The sequence below is a fragment of the Gymnogyps californianus genome, chromosome 3 (genome assembly GCF_018139145.2).
Source record: "Gymnogyps californianus isolate 813 chromosome 3, ASM1813914v2, whole genome shotgun sequence".
In the NCBI taxonomy this organism is placed as follows: Eukaryota; Metazoa; Chordata; class Aves; order Accipitriformes; family Cathartidae; genus Gymnogyps; species Gymnogyps californianus.
This window is the reverse complement of record NC_059473.1, coordinates 36,025,754-36,052,468: the sequence shown is the minus strand read 5'-3', so window position 1 is coordinate 36,052,468 and position 26,715 is coordinate 36,025,754. Positions and strand designations below refer to the sequence as shown.

The following is a 26,715-nucleotide window of genomic DNA, read 5'->3' as shown; positions in this document are numbered from 1 at the left end:
ACCCCGGAGGGCTGTATCTATACATTTTTTTTTTGATGGACTATTTAGAAATCCAGTGAATTCCTAAATTGGATTGTCTTTTGACGTGCTTCTGGCAGTGAGATTAGAAAGAGATGTAACCCGCAGCTGTACACTCGGAACACTTCTAATGGGAATTCAGGTGATGAAGACTGAAGAGAATGAGGTTGTAAAAGGAAAGAGGTGTATAAATTCAGTGACTTCCCCCCCCTTCATTTTCCCCCCTCCTTTCCTCCCCTTCATTGCCAATAAATTCTGCTATTATTGAAAGACTAGAGGGGAAATGCTAATTCTGTGTGCAGTGCTCCTGGTAAGGAGATGATTCGGGGGTGATTCCAGAGTAGTCAGTCTGTCAGTCCTTTCTGTAATAGCTAGTCTGTTTGGAGGGATGGCATTTCACCCCTTTCTCAGGTTCCCATTGGAGAAGGGAGACACACACTCTTCATAGTTTCTTGTTTCTATAGCTGGGATGCCATTTTTTTGAGGGGAGCAGGTTTTACTTCTGGCTGCTTTGGCTGATCAGTCTTAAAGGAAGAGGACATAGGCACTTTTTTCATAATCTCCTTGCCATTTTGCCTTCAGGCCCTTAACACATCTTTGGAGAACTGTTTTGCGTGGACATTGCCATTTCTTCTTGAGTGCTATGCTATTAGTGCTCTTAACTCCACCTGCATGTGGAGTCCTTCAATGAAGAGGAAAGTACTGGGCTCACTGTTATGAATGTAGTTTTTCCTGAAATGTTTGCATGCTTTATGGCAAAGCTCCTTTTGGAGATGTCATAAGGGTTAATCTTCAGCCTACTGGATTCTCTGGTGGAATACGAAATGAAACAGCTTAACTGTGTAAACACTAGGTAGCTTCTGTAATGAGCACTTTAACTTTATCCAAGGGTAAGATCTAGCAAAGCCTGGTAAGTACGGACAGAGACCTAGAGTTCCTTTAACTTACCATCTAGGTTACTCTGTACAGGGTAGCAGGATGTTGTCACGTTATCCTGTGTTGTCATGTAACATGCAGGGCAGCTGCTTTTTCTACATGATGCATATTCATACCAGGATGAGATCTTATAGCTGCTATCTGCTTAATTGATATTTACTTGTATTGCGTTGTCATTGTTGAAAATGAAACAAATTATTTATAAAAATGACCTGAGGGAGGTCTGGTGACAAATTTTCACTTTGGGAAGGCTGTTTCTCTCCTGGAGCTCCTCTTCTTTCATTCCTACACTGCAAGAAGTATATTTGGCCTTTATGATCCTTGCACTGTAATTTCTGCTTTGCTGTGTATTTTTGAAGTGTTTCACATGGCAAGATTGGAATCCTGGTTGAGGTATCTAAGGCTTACACTGTATTACTAGTAGTAATATTATGAAAAAGGTAAATATATTATCTGCTGTTTGTTTGCATTTTAACACTACCTATTTGTCTTTTTAAAAAAGTTTAAAACAGCAGCCACTGTTAATTACTGTACTTTTTTGTAAATGCTTTCAAGTAGCTTTTTCTGAGAACAGCCATTTTAAAGTTATTCATAGTAAACAAGGTTGTTCTAGGAAACTGTAGAGCTTACAATTGTTTAAAAAGTAGCTATGGAAACTAGCAGATGATTCTCAATTTAAAATGAGCATTCTTTGCTTTCATTGGCTGTGCTCCCTTCTTGAAAATGTCGTGCTTCATGGGCACTCTATAACATTTTCAATTAATTTAATTTTCTTTAAATGGGCAAAATATTCATCCTCATTAAGATATGTTAGAGTTTTAAAACATAAAACTGCTGTTTGCTTGGCTTTCTGTGTTTGTTTTTTTTAAGTTATGCGATCATGAATAGAATCTTTTTTTCTCTTCCAAGCTGGAAATGTTAAAATCCACTCCTTTTGTGTCTGGCAAAAGAATGTTTCCTTTTTGAAATAAGACCAAGTGTGCCAAGTTTCGGCTTTAGTCTTTTCAGCCGAAAGATTCTTCTCAGTATATGTTACAAAACATGTCCTGAGAGCTACAAGAGTTGTGTACCTGGGCTTAGAGGTGCAGAGTTTAGTAGGCATAACTTTCAGTTTGTTAGATTGCACTGTAGATAGTGCATCTATAACACAAAAGGTTACACATTACCATTTTACTTAGATCATGGCATTTAAAAAAATACTTGAATAGTCTGTTATTTTCTCCTTAAAGAGAAAGGGGTGGGGGGAGATTCCTCTAGCCTAAAAGAATGAAACCAAAGAGGCAATAAAAGCTGGTGATTGCCACACATTTCTTTCTATTCAGTCTGTGGTGGCTGTACTGTTGTAGATAGAAAATTCTATGGGAAGGCTTGTTAAACGTTTCTCTTCCTACAAGTATAGTTCAAAGTCAAAGTTCCTTATTGATGCTGAGAGGGGTAGATTATAAGCTCTGTGCATAGTAGTTGTCAAGTTGCTTCACATGTTGAACTTGCTGTGGCTTTACTAAGTTTGTGTCTCTTGATAATATTAATGAAGTTCTAAAATACCAGTGACTCATATTGGAAGTAGTTGCTGTTCTGATTCAACATCCTCCTGGTACACAGAGTATAATGCAGCTATAGTAATTGAAAATAGTTTGAAAACTTCCCTAACTGTATAGAAAACAGTATGCATGTGTCCTTAAAATCTTTAGCTTCTTAACATGCTAGTGCTTGCGAGAAAAGACTTATTTTTAGAGACTTTTAGCATGCTTGGCACAAGTCTTCAGAACTACTTTTTCAGCTGTACCATTAAACGCATGCTATGAGGAGCTGTAGCTGGTTTTGACTGTGGTTATGTAACTCAGGTAAATAATTAGTTTTAGATTCAGTTAAACTACAAATTACAGCGGTTGTCTTCTGAAAATATATCATTTTAATTGTCAAACTTGTTACAGAGAATTGAAGAAGTAATATGTGCCTCTATTATAAAAGTCAAGTGTCAGCTCTTGGCTTTTCTGTTCCTTCCTGCTTCTCTTCCTCCCATCCCTCCTATGTTATTGGGGGTAAACCAAACCAAAACAAAAAAACCCTGTCCTGTATAGTTTAAATCAATTGTAATTGTGCACTATATTTATTGTAATTGTTTTCTAAATTGATTTAGAATTTAGTAAAATGAAATTATTGCAGTTTTCCTGCAGTTCTGTGTGTGTGTCAGTTTCATACAAAAAGTTTTGGCATTCATAGGAGCTGTAGTTAAGAACTCAACTGATCAGTAGGCAGGAAAAATAGTTATGGCTGGAAGTGCAGCCCAAATTTTACCCTTTTGTATGTTGTTTTAAAATATTGTTCTTTTTTATCATTATGCATTATTTCACAGTTAATAAATCACTTGGATCTGCAAAACTGCAGAGCCTCATACAGTACAGAACAGTGCTAAGAACTACAGCAGGTCATGCAGTAAGCTACAGAACAGAGAATGCAAAAAGAATTTAAAGGTACTTTTAAAGTTAAAATATTCTCAACATCCAGCTGATTAATTTTAGTAGGAAATTGCTGCGTGCCCTGTACTTCTGAAATCGGGTGTTTTTTCAGGTGCTTGTGGGTTTTTGTCTTCAGTTATGTCAAGGAAGAAACTTGGGATATTTCTTGGCTAAGTGTTAAGTGTATTTGTGCTGCATCAAGAGTTAAGCTGAACTGGAAAAAAGCTGCTCTTTAAGAACAAGTACGCACAGGAGATATTATTTTGGTGTAACTAGGTTGTTTTAATTGTGAAAACAAGCCTCTCTACTATAGCAGTTTCTATCTCCATGTATGTAGAAGTCTGTTTATGAGAAAAAGCTCCTTATAAGCTAAGAAGCAGCAGACTGTAAGGATTATAAAAGGCCTGCCAGTCAGTTCTGCTCATGACCATCCTAGGCCCAATAACATAGGCATACTGTGGCTCCTGTGTGTGGGCTTTTTTATTTTTTTTTTTCTTTCTCCCAACCTCGTGTCTCATTTCCCATCCATTTCCCCCCCCCCCCCCCCCTTCCCCCCAGTTTGTTCAGTTGTGAAGTTAATATTGGCAGCAGAGGATCATCATCTGCCTACTAATGTATCAGTCACCTATCATTATCCTGAGCAGGGGTACTTGGGCAAACCATCTCTGTGGGTAGGATGCTCATGGTATCTCCCCATTCCTGATTGTTATAGAAAGAAAGTGGAGTGTCACACCAATCCAACTTTATATATCTTCCCTGGAAGGCAGGTTGCAAATTTAGAAAGCACCTATGGATGATTCAGTCATTTCCTGCAGAAGAACAGGAACCGATCTCAAGATGGCAGGCTGCCTGGCCAGCAAGTACCAAGGAGAGATTGCAGGACTTCTGTATCCTCTAGTCAGCTGAAAGGGCAGAACCAGGGCCGTCATCACTCAAACCTGTTGTCTGTGGGTGTGCATAGTGGAGCTTACAGTGTTTGCTCATTGCTCACGTTTTATGTGATCAGGTGTACCTATAAACCTGGATCCGACAAGAGAGGATGAAGGCATTTGAACAAGCTAAGCCCAAAGTAGCATTTAAAGAACTGGAGATAAGCAGTGACTACTCCGTCTTCCGCTCTTTGTTCAAAAGTAGTGTGTTAAGCCCAGGGGCTTAACAGCTATGCCTTTTCATCATTAAATGGTGTGTAAGGGTAGGTACCTACAGTATTTGTTGCTGGAGTTTCTAAAAATAGCACTGAGCAGTGAGTCCTGCCAAAGGACTCAAAAAGTGTCGAGAAATACCAGGCAATTACAGGACTGTTTAAGTGCTGGAAACAGGAAGAATGTGCTCAGCATCGTCATGATTCAAGGTAGCGAAGTGACCTGGAAATGTGTAATGTTGTTGGTTTCACAGTAGTATCCACAGTTTTCTGAAATCCTTGTTGCTTTACTAAGGTAGAGGTGGATTTGCTTCATGTAGAACCAACCACTGCAGAGTTGCTGCAGGCTGTTTGGATGTGGGGCTAAACACAAGCCTCAAAAAGGTCTGTTTGGCAGCAACGCCAGTTTCCAGAAGTTCAGTGGAACAAGTTCTGCTGGGCTGCTGAGGATGTGTAATTCACAAACCAGTTGGCACCACAGAACAGGATGTTTTCAAAATACAGACTTTTATCAGTGGTCCTGAGATGATACTGAGTTATTTTGCTTATATTCCTACCATGACGAATTATCTCAGTAGATTTGTTTGCAAAAGATGTATATGTTTTAGTATGTGCATAAGGTTGTTTGATCTGTTTTGTGATTCAACATGTATTAGGCTATGCAAATGTTGTGAACAATCAGTTTTGTGTTGCTTTTGGCAGTAAGTTGTCACTGTCAATCATCTGATTTGAAAATACAAATTTTGATTTGGTTTATAATTCATACCTGTTTTAGTAACAGAATAATTTTGTCTTTTTTCTTTACAGCCCAAAATATAGCTACATTAAGGATGGTTTTTCAGTTCTGTGTATAATTTTTTTAAAAATTGAAATCTTGTTTTAATTTTAAAAAATTCTATAATAGGACTCATCCCTGTAGAGGGAAATGCTGTACTTAGATTTTTGTTTTTCATTAAGTTAACAAACCTAGATATATCAGATGCTAGTTAAAATGATACCATAAACTGATAAGTTTGTAGATTTGAATTGCGCATCTGAATTGTTTCATTGTGGAAGGTGCATAGATGTTTGCTTTTTTCTTTTATTTTTTCCCCCAGGAAATAAAGAGTATAAATGGTACGCCATGAAAACCTTTTTTAAAATAAAAATTAAAAAAAAATAGGTACTTTTAGGAGTCTTTTAAATTTATTTTTGTTTCTACATTACTGTGGTGCTTTAGCAACTTTAACAAACTCAAGTTATATGTATATATATTGATGGTATCCTTTAATTAGATGTGTTTATTTTTTAATTGATTATGCTGCAGTTCATTAACTAAATAGTATGGTATTTCCAGAAGCACAGTCTGCTTTTTCTGGTTTGCTGAGCAGTCACTGGGTGTTTTAAGATAATTTAAATTAGTTTAATATATTTAGGAGTTCAAGCATGTATTTCTTTGAAGTCATTAATGAGGAAAGAAAAGAACTCTAGCAGACACTTCAATAATGAAGCATGCAAATCAAAAGAATGTGAGGAGAAGCTTCTAAATTGAGCCCTAAGGATGTAATTTCAAACACCTTATAACCTGTCCTTTTTATAGTTTAGACTTGTTGGAATGACAGTATTCAGCTGATGTTTAAAAGAAATCCCTTATGCAACAGGGGGGGGGGGAAAATCAAGTACTGTGAAATGTGGTTTACTGTTATGCCTGTGTATAACACAAACCTGTAAGTCACAAACTTCAGTGACTTAGAATATATGTGTAATATATTGTACCAAAACCTGCAAACCAAAATGAAGGACTGGGACAGTATCAGAAAGAAGGCATGTATAGCAACTGCATTTTCTCAAAATTCACTCTGAAACGTACTTCTTGTAACAAAGCTTGTAGTTCTAGGGAAAGCAAAATTTTACGTGTAGAGAAAGAAGAAGCAAAGTGAATTTTTGAGGAGAAATCGGAGACATCCTTAAAAACCAGAGGAATGCCTCACAGACTTCAAATTTACCAACTGCAAATAGGAAAACAAGCTATTCCTAGACCTCTGGAATGCAGTCTGGGCTTTTGGTCACAGTATTTTTATTTTTTTTTAAAGTAGGCAAAGTGGTTTGGAATAGGAGATCCAAGTTCTTCCAGACATTGTTGGTTCAGCCGTATGTCAGAAATTCTTCATAGCTGCTTTCTTGCAAGCTGAATTGAACTGTAGTTGGACTTATTTTTATAATAAGGAATTAGATCGCTTTCATATACTTTATCCCTGTGTTGATCATGGGCTGAAGTCAGGGATACAGTGTTCTTTAAGTTTGTTTGCATTTCACTGCCTTCCAGGGTGACAAATGTGGGTTGCAGGAACTAGAGTTAGGAACCAAGAGGAATCTACTTTGGCATTCGAAGGCAGGGTGAAGGCTGCTGAACGTAGCATCTACGGGTTTTAAGTCCAAAGGTGCAAACCTGTGTTTGACAAGTAACAAAGTCCTGGGATGAAATCATGGCCAGCCATGAAATAAATGAGAGTTCTGCTGTTGACTTCAGTGGATTCAGGATTTTATGCTAGTGTCTGGGAAAACAGATCGTATTAAAACCAGTTTAACTGTTTCGGTATTCTTTTGCATGTGTACCGAGCACTGTACAATCTTAAAACCTTTCACTGTTAAATACTTTGCAGCGTCTTATTAGATTGTGATGTAGATTGTTGTTTTACAGATACAGAAGTGGAGAGGAGAAAAAATGTGTGCCTATTCTAACCTTTTTATGCTAACTTCTCTGGAGTAAACTGTGTTGCTTAGTATAGCAAGATCAGTAGTAAAACTGAGATTTCAAACAGTTTAGCTTTCATCATTGACCTCAGTGCACTAGATAAGCTTACCTTCTACCTAATTATTTTAGAAGTAACAACAGTGCATCATTATAATATTAATGATAGCATTTGTTGGGCTCATTAGCAGTGGAATAGTGAGTCATTATTCAGTTGAGATCTGCGCTCACCTTTAGCCCTGTAATTTTTGCTGAAAATCATGAATGTTTCTCAGACAAAAATATTACTGTCTTTATATTATCTAGGTTTGCTTTCTGAAAGCTTATTTTAACACTCAGTTTTCAAGCAACTAATCTTTTTCTAGTAGGATTAAGTTAAGGAAGTAAATGAGCCTATTTTTAAATCTAGATTCTTTGCGTACTGTTTTTAGATTTACTTGCTGTATGAAATGTTGTAGCGATCTATATATATGCCAAGAGTTAGTGTTGATGTACTAAACTTATTTTTTCTTCCTTTAATGTCTGAAGTTAAAAGGTATGTATTGTACCTCTCCTGATTCTGGGACACTAAGCCAATAGAGATACTCCTAAAGTGCTGCTCCTGTTAAGCCTTAAAGCAACTAGTCATGTAGGTAAAATCGGCTATATCTGGTGTCCACTATTGAACAAGCTGATAAGCTGATAAATAGTGTTTTAGTAGGGTTTAATTTTTTTGTGGTATCTCTAATAGAAGTATAAATAAAGCATGTTGATTTTTGTTTATCTGTTGTCAAGGTTCTTTCTGCAGAGGAACTTCCCAGGTCACGACAGTGAATAAATGCTTTATTACTTCCGTTAGCTTTAGTCAGTTCTTTAGCTCTGCTGAAGTGACCTTTTTACATCAGGGGTCTTGTACCGACACAAACAGGATTAGAGCTACCTTCTATTTATCTTCTTAAGACATTATACCATGTAGGCACAAGCACACAATTTCCCTGGATGTTGGTTATCTGAAAATCCATGATAATGAAAACATAGTTATACTGCATCATATGTATGCAGTTTTAATGAACAAAAAGTTATATGGCTGAATTTCAAGAAACAACTAAAATTCACTAATAACTTTTGGAAATTGCTGTCCTCTGATCCTGCATGAATTTACTACCTTAATTACTTAGAAAATGGTTTTTTGTGTGATGTTATGTTCAAACGATTTGTAGATGTAGGTCACGAGGCTTTGGAAGTTCCTGACTCCCGAAGTTAAGACTCCTGGTAAGTGTAACTGCTTGCTGTTGTCCCCCCTTTCACTGGTTCTGCCCGCAAATGGAAACATTCCATTTTTGTGATCACTTAAAACAAAGGATAATCTTTGTTACTCAATTTTGTGGTATGAAAAAATAGATCATATGAGTTGTTTATCTAGTTCAGTTAAGAAAGTAGTTGTACATTTGAAAGTTTAAATGTTAAAAGTGTTCTTGGCCTAATACAAATATTATTTCTACCTCCAAAACTTTTCACCACTTATCTTTTCACCATCGGGGTACAGCACAACATGTACTTCTGTTTTTGTCTTGCATCACTTCCAGACTTCCCAGATGTGGCAGGGAGCGTGCTGTTGTTGCATCACTTGAATTTAGGTGGCCACTGTGGAGGAGAACTTGGATAAACTTTTTGGTTTTGCTTTTTTTCTGACTCTCCATCTTTAGGATTGCTAAATTCTGTGGCGTAATTTAGTAAGGGCAGTCCCTGGGGTGTTTCAGGGAGTGTTTTCTCTAGCCAGTACAGTCTGTCAGAACTTCTTGCTGCTGATTTAGTATACCAAAAAGAGCTTCTGCTGAGAAATACGCATTTTCTAGGCTTGCCTGTCATAAAGTACTGTGCATTTTATGCTTCTTGTCAAGTAAATTTAGAAACCCTTCAGTAAATATGGTTAAGATAGTTATTGTGCAATAACCATCTCCCCATTCAAACACATGAAGACATAGTTTATTCTCATATAATGAGCATATGGCACTTCTTGTGTATAATACTTGGGCAAAGTCAATATCATACTATATGCTAGTAGTTGCTTATGTACAAAATCAGTGTGTATTACAAATGGATAAAGTGCTCTGACTTGCACACTTGTTGGCACTTATGAGGAGAAAATTAAGGTTTGTTTACATTGTTTATTATGTAGGAAACATATCCTTAAGCATAGGGATTTCTGAGTGTTTTCTGTGATCTCATAATCAAGTTTGAGGTGTGCTCATCATCCATTTACATTGGCATCCTTGGAAGAAATTATGATCCATCATATCTTGTGATAGTTCTTTCCATAAACTGATTATGTGGAAAAAGTATTTCCTTTTTAGTCTAGAATTTATTGCATTTCATTTTGAATTAAGGGTTATTTGGTATCTTTCTGTCATACATTCCCTAAAGAATTTTTTCTGGAACTGAACAGAGTCTGGCTTTTCCCTGCCTGGGCACTTCACGGACTCTCTTTTAGCTTTGTGGGTATCAGTGCCTTTAAAAGCCTTCCTTGTTATTTTCCCTGAGCTCTTTACACTTAGTAATGCTTTGAGTTTTATCTTTTAATCCAATTTTGTACACTGGAAACTTTCACCAGGCTGATGCTAGAGTCTCTTGGTTGACTGCAGTCAGTGTAGACCTCAGTAATGTGTGCGACAAGTTCTGGTTGCTTCTGATGCACATTGTCATGTTCATCAGTGCTTGATTTCATCTACAGTCCAGGTACTCTGAGTCCTTCTTTCTTCCTGTCTAGCCACTATTAATTGTTTTGGGTTTTTTGTGCTTTTTCCTACTTGTACATAAGTCTAACTTATAAACGAGTTATAAACCTATGATGTATTTCCCCATTTCTGACCCCTTCTGAGAAGCTCTGCTTATACCAGCAAGGTCATACTTTTAAAACGTTTCCTAGACATAAGCTGTAGTGACAAAACGTTTTTGCTAATCCATCTGCATCTACACAGAAATTTGATGGTGTAGTTACTTGCTCATTGCATTTATTTTTGTCTTAATCATGACTTAACCTGTCAGAATCTCAAGGGTAGACCAAGGTTTTAGGTTCTTTACTGGCATATTTACTTTTATTTAGTTATTAGATTCCTAAATGACAGACTTCTGCTTAATTCAGAGGCCGTAAGTGTATTCTCAGAATGAATTTATTTTGTGTAAATATATGCTTGCTAGTCTGGAAGACCAAATTAGATTTGAGGGTTTTCTGAATTACTGTAACAAAGTTTCATATACTTCTAAGTTACTTATTTAACTGAAGTGAGGTATTACCAACCCATGTATGTGTTGGTAGACTTCAAAAGGACATACTATAATTAATACATGTTGAAGGAAAAAAAAGTATATCTGTTCTGTTCCATATCTTCGCCCATTTTAAGCTTGCAACACTGTTTTATAATTGAGGGTTTCTTAGTAGCCTCTTGTAAGATAAGTCTTCAAAGTCTTTTTTGAATTTCAAATAAATTATATCAACCAACTCAGCTCTTTGCTGTTTTGTTTAACATGCTCAAGAATTTGAGTAGATTAGTGATGCATGGTTTTGCTTTGCAGCAGCTGGGCTCATTTGCCTTTATCGTATAACATCCATCGTGGGAGTTTGTTTCTATTTTTAATTGTTATTTCAGCATACCTTTCTAATAACAAAGTCTGTCTCATGGGCGGACAGATTAGAAATTATCACTAGTTAATGTGTCTTTATCAGAGTAATTTTTTTATTACACAGTGTCAGTGTAACATTCAGTAACATGCCACTAGCCCTGTGAAAACAAAAGTGATTTTTCTGTAGAAAATGTAATGTGAAACAGGGAAGGGATATCATATGTTAATTTACTAAAGATTATGTATTGAGTTTACTCAGTGCTCTTGTAGTGAATTTCATCTTGACTCACTGTCGCAACATAGTGAATGCATGAAGGTCAAATTTTTAGTGCAAATATTCGTGACATGGGCAGCCACTCTTTTAAAAGCTGAATTATTAATGAGTTTGATGTCCTCCCTGATTTCCAAAAGATACTGACAAAGTATCTTACATGAATGTAGTATTATCAAATGTAGTGTCCTGGGGGGGGAAAAACCCAACAAACCAAAATCAACAAAAGCAGGTCAACAAGAACAGGTCAGCAACACACCTAGGTTTTTTGTTCGGGGTTTTTTTCTTTTTGCCTCGTTGAACTTTGCTGGTAAGAGATGCCTGGCAAGTTGAAGGCGTATGTATGGCTGAGAACCTGTATAAAATAATCCAGATGTGGAATTAATTCATCTGGATTCATGAAGAGCTTTGCTGTTTAAGTGTTGGTGAAGGTATGCATAAGATAATGAATAATTTGTAGCTTCCAGTTGTTCATTTGGTGCATGGTGAAAAGGGAAGTTTGCAAGTTGCTGTTACTGTGAGACTACAGGCTTATGTCTGTTTCTTGTTCATGGTTGTCTCATATCGGATTTTCCTAGCCTTCATGCATACTGTTTCCTTAAGTGTTGGTTTACTTTGAGGATAGTTAAGACTTAATATTCTAAGAAGATTTTTTTTTTTAGATTTGCATCAGTTGTATCTTAATGGCACTTTGGGAGCAGGGTGGAACAAACTTTCTGTGCTCATTCTAATGAAAAGATCTAGTAGGCAAGCTTTCCTTTTTCTCACTGATAGAATTACCATTTATATAATATAATTCCTTTTCAGAAGGAGTATTATTCAAGTTTAATCTTTAAATACTCTATTATATGAGAAATGCTTGTCTGCTGTTGCATAACTTGCAGGAACTGTAGCTTCCATCAGGTTGTGTGACTGACCATCTGTATTTTTGCTCTGTATCTGAATATTTAACCAATGGATACATTTCTTTAGTGTTAAGACCTTTTTATGCTTTTTGACATCTAGGAAATGAATCATTGCTCGTGATTCTGGAAAACTCAGTGTACCTTTTCTCTTTAAAACCTGGAAGAATGTTCATAATTTACACATTTCAGTTTATTGTGTTGTATGTGGAAGGTGGAATGAATCAATGGGGTCATAGTTGTGCTTAGTTTGAAAACACTTGTTTCACAGAGCTTTAGTTCAGGTATTACACCAGCTTATGCTGGCAAAAGGATTCTAACCAATGAGCAATTCAGTTGAGTCTGCAAATACAGGGCTAGCTTTATTAGCAAACACTTAAGAGTAGATAATCCCTGGAAGTGTCTTCAACAAGGATTTTACCACAGAACTTAAATATAAGTTGGGCAAAACTGGTGGATGTGGATAAAAGTTAATGTTTTACATTTCTGTGGGAAACTTTATAAACAATTTTGATACTGTTTACCCTTTTTTATCTTGGTGTAGATCAAATATCTTTATTAAGATTTGTAGTATTACTTTACAAATCGAATCAACTTGATTATGATCAAATAAGATCTTGTCTATGGTGTAAATAACATCTTAACCTTTTAAAGGGGTAAAAAAGGTAAAAATTAATAACTTGAAGGTATGGTTTGAAAACAAATTAGTCATATCCAAACCACGATGTCTGCAAATTTTTGCCTGGGGAAAAATGTATCACAAAGATATAAAGTCAAGATAGGTTTATAATGAAAATATTAATGCAACCCTGGTAATTCTAGGGCAGGTAGGTTTCAGTGCTTGTTTTGCAGTGTTTGCACTACATTTCAGGGACAGGATTTTTAATTATGCATTAAAAGTACATTTTTGTGCATAAAATCAATTTTGTGCATAATTTTTGCAATGGTGAAAAGAAAGAAAAGCCTGAACACTTCCTCTGTTTCATCTCTTGTGACTGGTAGGACACTGAAATATGCCATGCTTGGGTAATGTTGGGTATGATAATGTAAAGGGCTTTGAGGAAATCCCATCTGTTCATCATCAGCTGGGAAGTTAAACTTTTTCATGTATCTTAAAAAAATCAGAGAAGCAACATAAGGAGGAAACAGCTGGCAAAGGTCAGGCTGAACTAGCAACTGAATTCTAATAATTTACAGGGTGGGGGGGATTTTTTTCTGTTTTCATGCCTTTTGAACTGTCCTGCATATTTGCTTTATCTCATAGTTCTAGAAAATGCTGGGTTTTCTTCTCCTTTTGACTGTTCATTGTGAGTTTGAGAGGAGGTAGTGAAGAAGGAATTAATTTGTAGGTTTGTATAAAACAATTGTGTTAGCAATTTAAGTATTGCTAGCTAGGAGCCAAGCATGGGAGCATCAGACTTACAGTAAATAAAATGAAGAAAGCAGCCTGAGTCAGGCTTGTCTTATTTAGTCTAGACAGTACTTTTCATGCCAAATGTTGCTGGTCTCATTTCTGCTTGCCAGAGCTACTCTGATACATCGCATTCCTTGTTTGCTTTTATCAAGCAAGAGAGCTTTCTTTTGCGTGGTAGTTAGCTGCAAATGTTTGTTCTTCCTCTGTAGTGCTGTTGTAACCTTATTAGTATTTATCATATTGTTTGTTTGTTGAACGTGCAATTAGACATTTGTTTGTCTGCCTAGTATGCACTTCAGCAATGGAAAGTTTTTGTCAAGTTTATTTAAGTTAATGTCAGTTTTGACCATCTAGTTACAAACTACCAGATAAATTAGTGACATAAGCCTGTTAATGCAAAAATCTTGTGTAGTCTTGGCTGTTTCATGTAAAATTTAAAGATTGGGACTAATAATTGCATCTTTTTAACTAGTGTTACAAGGAACTTTAGTAGTACTTGAATATTCTGTATTGCAACAATGCCCAGGGGTTCCACTGAGTTGTGTGGTATTCAAATGTGCAGTAACCAAAATGCTACAGTTGGGAAGCAATAAAATATCTTCAGTTGTGGTGATGGTTGTTATTAATAGATAAAAACTATTTAGTTTTTAATATTAAGTATAGTGGCTATGAGTTGATGCGTATGCCTTTAATTTCTTTGTTTTAAGTTATAAAAACCTGGTTTAGAGTGTCTGTGACCTACTTCAAGTATCCTCTTGTGGGTTGTGGTAGCAAGATAGCACCAGCTATTCCTAGTGACCTTGAACCTTGAGTAGTATTGTGAAGAAATCAGTCTATCCTGCTACTTACTAATTTGGATATTCCAACACCGGGAATAGATGAAAACACTCCATTCAGTGCCTAGCATTGCTACCCTAGTGTACTCTGAACAGAGATTAAACTACCTGAACCATTTGCCTTGGGACAGCTAAATGAATTTGAGCGTAATAGCAGGCTTCGCTTTTGCTTTGTGCCAGAGGCCCCTGGCACAGGTGATGTGACTGCAGATACAGCACCTGGGTCACCATGCAAAAACAGGACCAGCATAAGGGGCTCAGGCAGAGCTCCAGAACTTGGCAGAGGCCGCCCTACAGGAAAGGGAAGAAGCAGTAGTACTCCTGGGCTGGTAGGAGGGTTGTTTGGCAAGCTGGCACCAACAGTCATAGCAACAACCACTGCTTTTTTGAGGATTGGGAATGCATTGTAGTAGAGCTGTTAAGATAATTTCCAAAGGCTCAGCAGGGTCTGGGGTGATGCTTGTTACCAAACTAGGCCTGAAATGTTTCCTCGTGACATCTTACGTTTGTATTAATCATTTGTAATGCTGACATATTACTTGCCTTCTCTCTGAGGCTCAGGCTCTCCTCTGTCTTCTGAGGTCAATTAGAAGGGATAGTTCTGAAGACTTCTTTCACAGGGATCAATACAAGGAAAACAAAATACCCCTCACTGTTGCTGAGCCCACTAGAAATCATATCTTCTTACTTAGAAGTCCTGCAGCACTGAAGGACCCCCTATGTGCTGGTCTAGGAAGAAAAAACCCGTGTCCTTCACTAGCGTCTATATCCAAGCCGTTGATAGAGCTACGTGACTGGTCATATAGCTCCCATGATGTAGTTAGAGGAGTATCCTTGATTGTAGTGGAAGATGCAGCATCTCAGTAAGCTATGCAATATCCTTGTGATTATGAACTAACATCTTTAAGAACTAGGTCATGTTGAGAAGAATTTGAATATCAAAAGGTCAGAACAGAAGGATCTCATAAATGCTTTGATGTTTGACCGTATCAGCTCGTACTGGAACTGCACTTCTCTTTAGCAAGACCAATCGAGGTGGTCAGATGGCTGGCAAAAACCTGCTGCCAGTTAGCTCAGATCCACGCTAGTAGTGGATGTCCAATACTGGGCAACTGTTAAACATTTGGAGTACTTTTGTGCGTACCTATACTCAAGATCTTTGGTAGTTATACACCAAGATCATTAAAACTAAGGGTAAATGTGCAAGAAAAAGGGTCTAGACAACTCTTAACTTCGGTTTCATGCAACTATTGTAAGCATACACCTTGATACAAGGATAGGTTATTTACTCTGTATTGAAACTAAGATTAACAACTTGCACATCAGGTAAAGGTGTTTCCTTTTAAAGAACTGGACTTTCTAGAGTAAAGATTACAGCTTTCCTGTGTACTACTGAGTAAATCACTCTCTTGCAAAACAAAGCTTACTCTTATACTGCCTTAAGAATAATTGACTAACATTAGTACTTAATGCAAGCTAAATTAAGGAAGAAAATTACAATACCTGAGAAGGAAGGAAGAGGCAACTTTTATAAATTCTGGTGGTAAAACTTTCAGCCTCCAACATACGGCATTCCTGTCTTTGGTGAAGTGTGTTGTTGGGTTTTTTAATGATTTCTTTAAATTTTATTTTAATTTCAAGTGTTATGATGGACTCTATTGTAGGTTGACAGCATTGGGCTACAGTGTGGCTGGATATGTGGCAATATAAAAGGTAACGCTTTACAACATGTTATAGCCTTAAGAGAAAACACAGGCACTTAAATGGCAGCATCTGTGTCCAGTCAAAGAAGGTAACACCATTAAACTTAAATACATGTAACTTCTAATAGGTTGCTGTAGTATCAGCTTCTGTAGTATTTTGACCTCTGTTGTCGTGACCTGTTTATACATCACATGGACCTTCTTGTGTCCAGGTATAGAAATGGATGTCCTTATATATAGGCATCAAACCAGATCTGCAGAAAGAACAGGTTGTGCAGGAAAGATTGCAGTGGCTCTTCAAAGAAATGAAATTCATATGTAAGCAGTACTGAAGGCAGTGACTTCAGCTTTATTGCAGGCTGAGGTCTTCCTGGTGATACTTCTTATCAGACTGTGTTGAATTCTGAGCCTGACCTCCAATGTCCCTGAAGCCTCTCTTTGATCTGCTGGTAGGAAACCTAAAGACAACATGGGAAAGTACAGTATTCTCTCTTAATCTGGGGAAAGGACTTTTATGGAATATAATGAGACTGTGTGAGCACTGTATTAGAAAAATTTGACTTGGAGATAGTCTGAGGAGTTATGTTTCTGTTAATGAATGCACTTTTTCTCAAACTGATCCAAGTTAAGAAGAGCATCTGTGTAGGACAAAACCCCATTGTCTGTTCTAACCACAAATCCATTGGCTACAGCAGTTACTAAGCATCCTCGAATAATATGACTAAGGAATCCGGCATTGCTTTGGAGATAGGGGCTGTCTCAGGCTCCACATGTCGGAAAACAATACAATAATCGTCCGACTTCTCACTCAGCTGAAACTCTTCAGTCTCACCACTGTGGGGAAGTGCTGCTCAGCTGTCCTCTGTAATACAGGGCCCATGCCTTATTTGCAGAGGACAGTTATTTACCCTGCAGAACTGTGGCTTTTTGAGGGCTGGTTGTTACAAGTCCCATAACTTTGGCATTTTCCTACTTTTGCAGACTGAACTTATTACAGACTCTTAGTTGAGAAGGAAGTGAGGGAGGCTTACAGCATCCCACTCTTCATGCCTTCATTTGAGCAAAGGACAATGTAGTCCTAGTAGCCACTGTTATTAGGTTAGTAATTGATACTACTCTCTGAGGAATGCCTATCTCTACAGTGTGATCTATACTAGCTACAACTTCTTGAAGACTTGCTATTAGTAGGTTTGTTACTTGAAGGTGTGCTATTACTTGCTAGGCAGTGGAACTCTGCAGCCCAGGGCCCCAAAGCAGCTCACAATTTCATTGCATGTGGCTAAGAGCTGTGCGATTTGCTGCCTTGCTTGTTGACTGCTGGGTAGCACTGTTGAAGAGTAAAGGCCAGTTTTTAGAAAAGAAATGGTTCCTGCTGCTGATGGTGGCTAAATAACCATCTTTTTTGAGAGAGGGAGAAGGGAATTTCTATTGAAAGTTGGCAAGGTTTTGTGCAGTGAGAAGCTGAGGTCTTAGGGAGGAGTCTAACAATATAAGTAAGGAACTGGGATTGGCAGTGAGAGAATCAGTGAGCTTGAAGGAATCATCTTGTTTAACAGGAAGGGGAAATAGTTTTGCTGTTAAAGGAACCTGTGTGGTTATGGGACATTTGTCAGAGATGTTCAATAGTGCAGGCAGAGAGAAAGTGGATGGGAAAAGTAATGTGGAGCTGGGAAACAGAGACAGACCTTCTGATGAGACGGGAGACAGGCTGAAAAAGGGGAAGAGGAGCAGTGCTCTGCTCTGTGGCTAGAGGGCTATGGTGGGAAAGGGAACAGGCTTTCTGGGAACAGAGGGGGAAAGTCAGCTGAGCTTAGGTTCTACTTAACATACCTGGTGTGAAATGACAGTTGTAAGAAATGAGAGAGGTTTGAATGCACGGCTGCTTCTCTGACCAGTCTGGAAAGCTATGTGTGCTAACAAAGTTGAGCTCCAACTCATGATTTTGAGGAGGGCTTTTTCCTGTTCCTCCCTGTTTTCTGAGCTGTCCATGATACTTCTCTTGCTGTGTCGAAAAGGAAGTTATATAATCCCTGTAGTCTTTATTTGTTAGGTGTTTGTTGAGCTGACAAGACAATGAGAATGCTAAATGTATGGAAAATCAAGTGCTTAATTGGAAGCTAGTAAGTTTCCCAAACTATATTTTGAGAACTTGGAGTACAGATGAATTTGTCTTTAATTTTTTATCAGTAGTTTCTAAGTCTAATTTACTAATTCTTACATCATTCTGTCTCTTCTATTTTTTTCCCCTCTAAAACAGGATGATACCCCTTTCATCTCAGACACTGATGATGAATCTTCATCATGGCCAAACACAGGAATATGTGATCAAACCCAAATATTATCCAGTAAAAAAAGTGATTTCAGGACAACAGTCCACTGAGGCCTCATTACCACTGAGACTGGGCCAGGATCAGCTTGCATCACCTTTTCAATGTGAGTACAACTGCAAAAAGCGTGCTCCCTTTTCCCCCCCACCCCCCTCCTTTTTTTCTTTGTTTGTTTTTTTTTTTTTAAGATCTTGAAAATGTCTTTTGTTCACCTGAATTGCAGGAACACTGCAAGACAGAAAAAGATTAAAATAATTAAACATGAGATAATTCTTAGATTAGTAAATGCTCCAACATTCTGCATCCTGTTAAGAGGCAAAACAGATTTCCTGGATGAAGAAAAAAATTGAACCTGATTCACTGCTGGAATCTCATGATAGTTTTTCCTTCAGATAAAAGGTGCTTTGTGAACACTTGCTAGAGTAGGCATAACCGTGAGTGTAGTCAGCATAAGATGACAGTTTCCTTTACTTCAGTATGATGGATACCTTTCTTGGAAAGCTGGAGTCCAGGATTGTGGTCTCATTGGTGACTATTTTTCTCTATATTTAATTTATTATGTGTTTATGAACTTCTGCACAGTATGGAGGCTGCATGAGAGTTTCTGCTTCGTATTTATAAAAAAAGGATTGTGTAGGTGCCCAGCGTGTAGCCTTGGCTCATGCCCCATTGTGTGGGGAGCTTGAGGACAAGTTTTGGCTTAAATGATGAAGAGCTTGATGAATTATGGGTTAGGTATTACAGAGTGTCTGCTGGCTTGATTTGGAGAGAAGTTCCTGCAGTTAAATAATGGACTGATTAACATGGAGACCTAAGGTACTCGCAGTCTCCTGACAGACTTCCTCTGATGTAGCAGAGAGAAATATGTTCTGCTGAGGATTTAGGGAAGATCCTTTCCTTCTAAATCTGTAAATATGGTTTCTTTGTGCGAGTATCTTTGCATTTCTGCATTGCACGTCTTTATGGTCTGTCCATTTATACTTAAATGCAACCCCCTGCTTCCTTTTCCTCAAGTGTAAGTTCATCAATCGTTAATTAGAAGCTTGGCCCTAATGGGAAGAACAGTGGGCAGCTGGAGGTCTTTCGATGAACATTTTCAGAGTGGTGAAGTATACTGCTTGCAAAGCACTACATCCCTTTCTTAGAAGCTTCAAAAAGATATTTAATCACATTGTCAACATCAACCAATAGTCCCTCTTGCAAGTCAGATACCATTGCTTTTCTTCCAGTCAGCTGTAATTTTCCTCCAAATAAGATATTAGTGGCCACTGGGATTGGATTGTGTCCCTCTCATGACTCTTGCTAGCCAAACAGTATACAAATCCCAGGTTGTATAGTTCTCCCAGTACTTGGTGTGACTGTGGCTGATAGGATTCTGGCCAAAAAAATCTTCACTTTTGCCCCCTTCTCTCAGGCTGTTTGAGTCAGTCTACCTTAGATACACTCAGTGTTGCTTGCAAGTACTAAGCTGCCACTGAACGAATGGGTTGTGTGAGATTTTTTCTTCTGTCGTAGCATAAAGAGAGAACTCCATGCAGCTCTAAGACAAAGGAGCCAGTGCTTCTAGCTCTTTCTAGCTTTTTGGAGTGCCTCTGTTAATTACGGTACTCTGAGGGACATGACTTGGAGAAGGAAAGGCAGGAGCTGAAGACATAGAGTATTTGTTATCAAATCCTAAGAAGCCCCTCAGTGAGCGGCGTGTTAGTAGAACATTCTACCTTTATTGGAAAGCCTATGATTCCGAAAACACCAAAAGGACAGATAGTTAAAACAGTTTTCGTGGCCTGAGAAGATCAGCTGCAACTTAAGTGTTGCCTCAGAGGTAAAATACAGGATTAAGTCTGAAGCTATTTGTACGGTGTTGAAATTTCTGATACTGGGCTTTTGAGCAGCCTGAAAAAGGTCACTTTACCTATTTTACCTCCACTTCTACATTTGTGAGGTGCGGTCAGTGATTGCAACTTCTGATGAAGCGGTTTAGATATCTGCTAGTACAGAGGGCAGTTTGAGCTGTGTGTTATTAGAGTTTAAGATTGTATATCCCTAGCCTTAACCTAGAAGACCTAGAACATGACCAGCTATATCTATTTAGGGTGGCTTCTGGTTTCTAGAGGTGCTGGAATGGACTCCAAGGATAGAAGACTACTTGTTTCCATAAAAATTGAGTGTTAAACTTCAACTTTCAGTATTTTAATGTTAGGGATGTTTGAATTAATTACAGTGAGGTAAGATGAGGATGTGAAATTTCATGTCAGATGTTCTGTGATAACCACCAATATGCAGTTCCTAGCCCTGTCTTGAACTGAGGGATGAGCTCCTGTGAATTATGGCACACTTATGGCAGGGTTGACATTCATTGTCTAGTTAATATGAGGAAATTTCTGAGTGGCTGATGATCTCATGGTATTTTGTCACTGCTTTTAAATGTATAATCTTGTGTTATGGCAGAGCCTCCAATTTCATTGAGCAAAGGAATCACTGTGGCACTGTGGAGATCCTTGAAAAGGAAGAGGGGAAAAATGTTATAATTTTATTAAAAAGCAAAAGCCAGAAATTTAGTACTGAATACTTCAAGACTTTTTTTCCTTATCATTAAATAATTTTTTTTTGAGAAGAAATAGTAGCCAGATAATACTTGGTGGCATCGCCCAAGAGTTCATAGTTATCAATTAACATGGGGTGCAAAGTCAGTCATTCTGTTGGGTTTTTTTCTGAGCATTTCTGTGCATTTTATTTTAAAGTGTTAACACTGTGACAGAGATTGGCATCTGTGAAAGATGTACTTCATAGAATAAATCTATTTTTCCACCAGTAGCTGCAATTGGTGTTGATTTTTCTGGACTTCTACAGATGATTTCAATCTTGTGACATGAAATGGATAGACTTGAAACTGTAACAAGTGTCAGTCCTCAGATACCTTTAGAGATGGGTCTGTCCTGGCAGAGGCAGATGAGATGTGGGCTAATTTGTACTAATTTTGTACTTTGGGAAAAAAAATGCCAACCCTGCGTAGGTGCTTCTGGGCATCTTCTGATTCATAGACACACACTCATGTTTGAATGTCCCATTATAGTGTTGCCAGATCAGCTTTTGGAGGTACTAGGGAAAAAATGTTAAAGATTAGTCACATTAAATATTCTTCAAGTAAAATTCATTTAAGGTTCCTCCTGGAACATTTACTCTGGTGTATTTATGAGCAGTTTCACTTCTCTGATAGCTTTCAGAACATGCAGTATAGTAGTCTTATTAAAGACAGCAAAATAGTCTCTTCTTTTTTGCCTTTTAAACTGAATTTTAGTTTAAAATTATATATCACATCAACAGCTTGAAAATTCAGTAAGCCATTGGGGTTACGATAATAACATTTAAAGTCACCCTGGGATGTGAAATGCAGCTACCTGCCAGTAGCCATTTCTACTGTCAAGCATTTTGATCTTTTGTGCTGTGGGATATAAGCCTTCTCCTAAGACTAGCTAGTGTAATTAGTCATAAAGCTTGCATCAAATTTTTAAGTTCTTTAGTGCTAAATTTGTAATTCTCATTTATTGTGCCTAATGGGGAGGCTATTAGCAATTGTTCATAGTGATTTTTAAAACATCTTTTTTAAAAACAAAATGAACCAAAAACCCACCCTGGAAATAATGTTAAAGATCTTGAAATAAAATTTTTTGAGTTCACTGACTCATTCAAATTTTCAGAATGGTCACAATTTTACTACATGATTAGTTTTGTCTCCTTATGCCTAGCATTGTAATAGTTTTATTTGTATGGCTATATATTGCTTTCTTCAAAGGGCTCATACCACTTTCAGTACAGAAAGAGAGAAAAATCAGGACCCATAAATATGGCATTGTATGATTTTAAAGTGCTTGTCTTTAGAACTGAAATGCTGTTCTGCTTGCATGCTTCTAAATCATCTGTTAAAGTTATTACGCTGTAAAGCATCTATCTGATTCTATTTAATCAGTACGCTGGTATATTTAAGCTACTACAAATTAATCTTCAGATATCTTTGTGCAGAATTAGAAAATACTTAAGGATAAGGCTTTAGAAATTCAGCCTTCTCAAGCAAATGAAAATAGCTCATGTTGGATAGGCTGACAGCTGCAGAGAAAGTATAAATATGGTTTAGCACCAGTAGAAAGATTGAATATATAGTGATGAAAATAAGCTTGCCGTGGAATTGATATGATCAGCAGAGAAAAACTGAAAAGGATGAGATCATGTGGATCTCAACATTTGTAATGTAAACATCAGAAATACTTTAACATGTAGGTGAGGCCAGCCAAATAGGCTGTCTTGTATAAGCTTACCATGAGCTCTGAGTAATTCTCAAGGGACGCATTGCTTTCTTAAAAGTACGTACCAGCACGCTTGACCTATAATCTGTCTGAGTATTTGAAACCTCAGGGTTAAAAATCCTCTAAGAGTCTAACAGTAGCAATGGCATCAGCACAGAATTTTCAACTGTAAAATTCTATTCGCAACCTAGTAGTCTATAAAACAGTAGGAAGATGATACTTTCAGTAATTCAGGTACATCTACCTGAGGCATTTTCCACTACTCTTTTAATAGCACTGTTAAATAGTAACCACTAGTCAGCGTGAGCTGAGCATGGATCCTCTAAATATCAGTGCTGATCTCCCTGGCTTTATAAATGTAATGCTGAAGAAAATTAGTTAAAGGAATTCTGTGCTGTTTCTGTTGGTCTAAAATGTGTAAGTATATGATAATAAGAAAATTCTAAACTGAACGTGTGCTTTCTGGAATTCCTCTCGACACAGTTATTGTGAGAACTGCTTATTACAGCAGTGAGAGGCTAGGAAGTTCTCGGTTTCACTCTATCCACTGCTGGTGTTAAGTGGTTCTTCAGAAAATGCGTTTAAATATACACCTCATTTCCCAGCCTGAGTGGTTGAGTGCTAGTTTTTACTGGCATTGTGCATTTTGCCCATCAAGCTGAAAAAAGTGAAATTTCTGCTTCTGAAATCAGTTGTCTGATGTTGCCTGTATGTGTAGGACACTTTTATACATCCTTCACCAGGCTACAATTCCCCATGTGTACAATGATGATGCCAACACTTCCCTGTCTTAGAGGCATGTTGTGAAAATACATTAATTAGTGCCCAAGGTGACCAGAAACTGCGCTAGAAGCAAAAGGAAAACTCCAGAGTAGGTATAGAGTACTTTACCCACAGCTGGAACGGCATTGTGTGAAGTAAATAAAGCATGTGGTTATATAATAAAGTTATCCCAAGGATAAAGACATGTTTAAGAAGGAAAATGAACCTATTCTCTTTATTCAGGAAGACAATATGACATGTATGTGAATTTTGCAATTGAATTTGTGTATCAAGTTTATATAATTAAATAGTATGGAAGACAGTTTTCTTTTCTCTTAGATGAGGTTTTTTTGTCTTCACCAAAATTCCTTATAAAATGCATTAGGGAGATATGTCTCTATTTTAGGTAGAAAATGAAAATGTGTCTTGAATTTAAGTAGTACAAGTTACATAATGGTTAGTGAATACAGGCTTGCAGCACCCTACTATGGCTTAGTTGTGTGTGTAGTGGCTTGAAGTTTGACAAGTATGTGTGTATGGGTATTAGACTTCTAGAATCTGCACACGGTTCTGTTGGCAGCACTTAAATCCTTGTGTAAAGATGAAGCTGAAGCAATCATATGAAAGTTGTGTAACTGTTCTAACTATCGATACATTATATTGCCTCATATTTTACAACATAATTCTACCTATGTTTATATGATTGAAATAAGATTAATGTGGAAGAAAATGTCCCACCACTCAGAATTGTGATGTGCAGAATACTCTTACAACTTTGGCATAACAATAGCTTTCCTACTATTGAAAGCATAATACACTGATAATGTAGAGAAGCTCTTTTTTAAGCTTATATATAATTTACACATGCTGGTTTCACTGATGACTTCATAGGTTGATTTAAGCAAAAACAGGTGTCGCTTTGAAATTCCAATTTAAACCATTTTTGTGAAATTGCACCATTCTGACTTCACTATGTGACACTTACATCATAATAATAGTATTTCACCATCAGTATGTATGAGTAAACAGCTGTAAAATACATAAATATTTTACTGTTTAAAAAAAAGCATACAGAGATATGATACATGTTCCAAGTAAATGCACCTGTATGATTTGACATTCTACCACAATTCAGTGTCTGTTGACTTTAGGGGAAAAGCTTCCTCAGATCTTCAGTGGTTCAGATATTCTTTGCACCCTTCTTGGTATTTGTTTGTGGAACTGCTCTGCATAAACAGCAAAATAATTCCCTCACTGGCTTGTCTTAACTAGAGCATTGCATTGTGTTCCTTGTAACAACTTCTGCCTATGTACGTATGTGTGGATATTAGAGTTGAACAGTGGTAACTTTTCTAAATAGACGTTTTGGGAAATTGGGAGGTAAGGGAGGAAATGTTAAGGCTATACTATGATTAAACAAGGTATAGCCAGCAGAATGAGCTAGGTAAAAAGAGAATGAACAGTTAGAAGAGTAACAAGCAGAAATAACTCAAAAATCACAGCACAGTCTATTTGGAGGGAATGTAGAATCAAATTCACTTCATTCACTCATGGGAACTGACATTCATGTCTTGCTCCTGAGGGTTGTACATAATCAAATACAAATAAGGGAATGGGGTAAGTGTATAAATGTCATGGACTTTTTTTGTTTTGTTTTCTCAAATCCAAAACATTTGCATGTGTGTTCAAAGCCTTTGCTCCCCTTCAAGAGGCAGGGGGGATTTTTCAGGGACATTGTAAAACATTTAAGAAAAAATTTTGGTGCAGTCAGCATCAGGGTCGAACAACACTGTGGCTTTTCTGATGACAAAACCCGAACAATTTTAGTAAAGCATCCTTTTCCTCCCTCCCATTTAAGAGCATTACCCATACTGCTATTGAAAGGCATGACAATTCATAACAGCCATTTAAAGTTTGCATTTGATTCCAGTAGGACTTGGAAATGAGGCTAAACTCCACATATACATTAAGTGGCTTAACTAGATTCATGCTAATGCAGTTAACTCTATCGAATCAAATAGCACATTTACTTTGCTTTCGCTTTAAAAAGTAGAGTGATGAATTCTGAAAAAATAACTTTAACAAATGAACATAGTCTATTTAGCAATTATAAAAGACTATGGAGTTCTTTGAAATCCCTGGAGACAGAACAACTCTGTATAAATACAAACTGCTTCTCTCAATATACTATAGCTGCAGGCATTTTAACAATGCTGTTGTTAAAGACTTTCTAAGCTGTCTTCGTGATTGTTTGTGTATCCATAAAGGGTTCACAATTGAGGAGGCCAGTAAATCAGCACCCCTAAAGTACTGTATTTTTCTCTTTGGACTCTGAAGAGATTTTATGGCCCTGAGCTCACCAATAATTGAATGTCTGCGTGACAGGCAAAGGCTGCTGGTGCTTTTATAGGAACTAATTTAAATGTTACATTCACCCAAAAATGAATGATCATCTCTCTATGCTTTAAAATATGGAGGCCAAGACTGATAAACAGCAGTGTGGGGAAAAATGCTGGAAAAACAGATTGGTGATCTGGCAAACAGAATTAAAATCAGTTCAAAACGTGTTATAGCTAGGGGAGAACACAGACTGAGACAAACGCATCTCAACTGCTGTGATGAAAGAGAATTGGCTCCAAAACCAAAGATTTCTCAAGAAAAAGAGAAGAGGCTTTCCAGAAAATTCTGTAGGGGAAAACCTTTATGACGTGTTTGAAAAATAGTAATTTAGCTGGATAAAGAGACCAATTGAACCCATGCAATTAAACATTAAAAGTCTCTTAGCCAGGCTAACTCCAGAGTTGCTGTGATACAAATCTTGGATACCAAGAATTGGTTCTGACTGTTGCAAGTAGCTAGGTCTGGTTTTACTCACAGAAGATGTGAAAGTGCTCTTCTCTGTCAGTGCCGTTGCCCATGCCAGAAGGAACAAACAAATGTTGACCAAAAAAGTACTGCAAGAAGAAGGTCCTTTCATACCCAGTGAAACTGAGATTTCAGAATCAGTGACATCCTTATTTCTGTCGTCATTTTTTCCCTTCAGAAAATTAAGGGAAAAAAAGATCTTGGCTTCATGCAGTGCTGAGAGAGAAGATTTTTAATGGTGATTCAGCATGCGGAGAGGGCTATGTTCATTTATAACTTAATTTCATGACATTCTGTCCTTTGTCACTGTTTACAGTTTGTTGACTTCCTTAGTGCTTTTCAGCTGCTTCCTTTCAGGAAATGGAATGTTAAGTGCATATACTTAGTAAGGTAGTATTAATTTAATTTTTATTCCCTATTCTTCCTGGAAATGGTAAACATTTTTAGTG

General features: G+C 37.4%; 1 protein-coding gene across 1 annotated transcript in view; it reads left to right on the top strand.

Moving 5' to 3' along the window:
* Positions 1–26,715, top strand: part of LTBP1 (latent transforming growth factor beta binding protein 1) — a 185,897-nt gene that overhangs the window by 31,675 nt on the left and 127,507 nt on the right. The window contains exon 4 of the mRNA XM_050895158.1: positions 18,269–18,444. Coding sequence (XP_050751115.1) covers positions 18,269–18,444 — 176 coding nt within the window. The remainder of the gene's footprint in view (positions 1–18,268; positions 18,445–26,715) is intronic.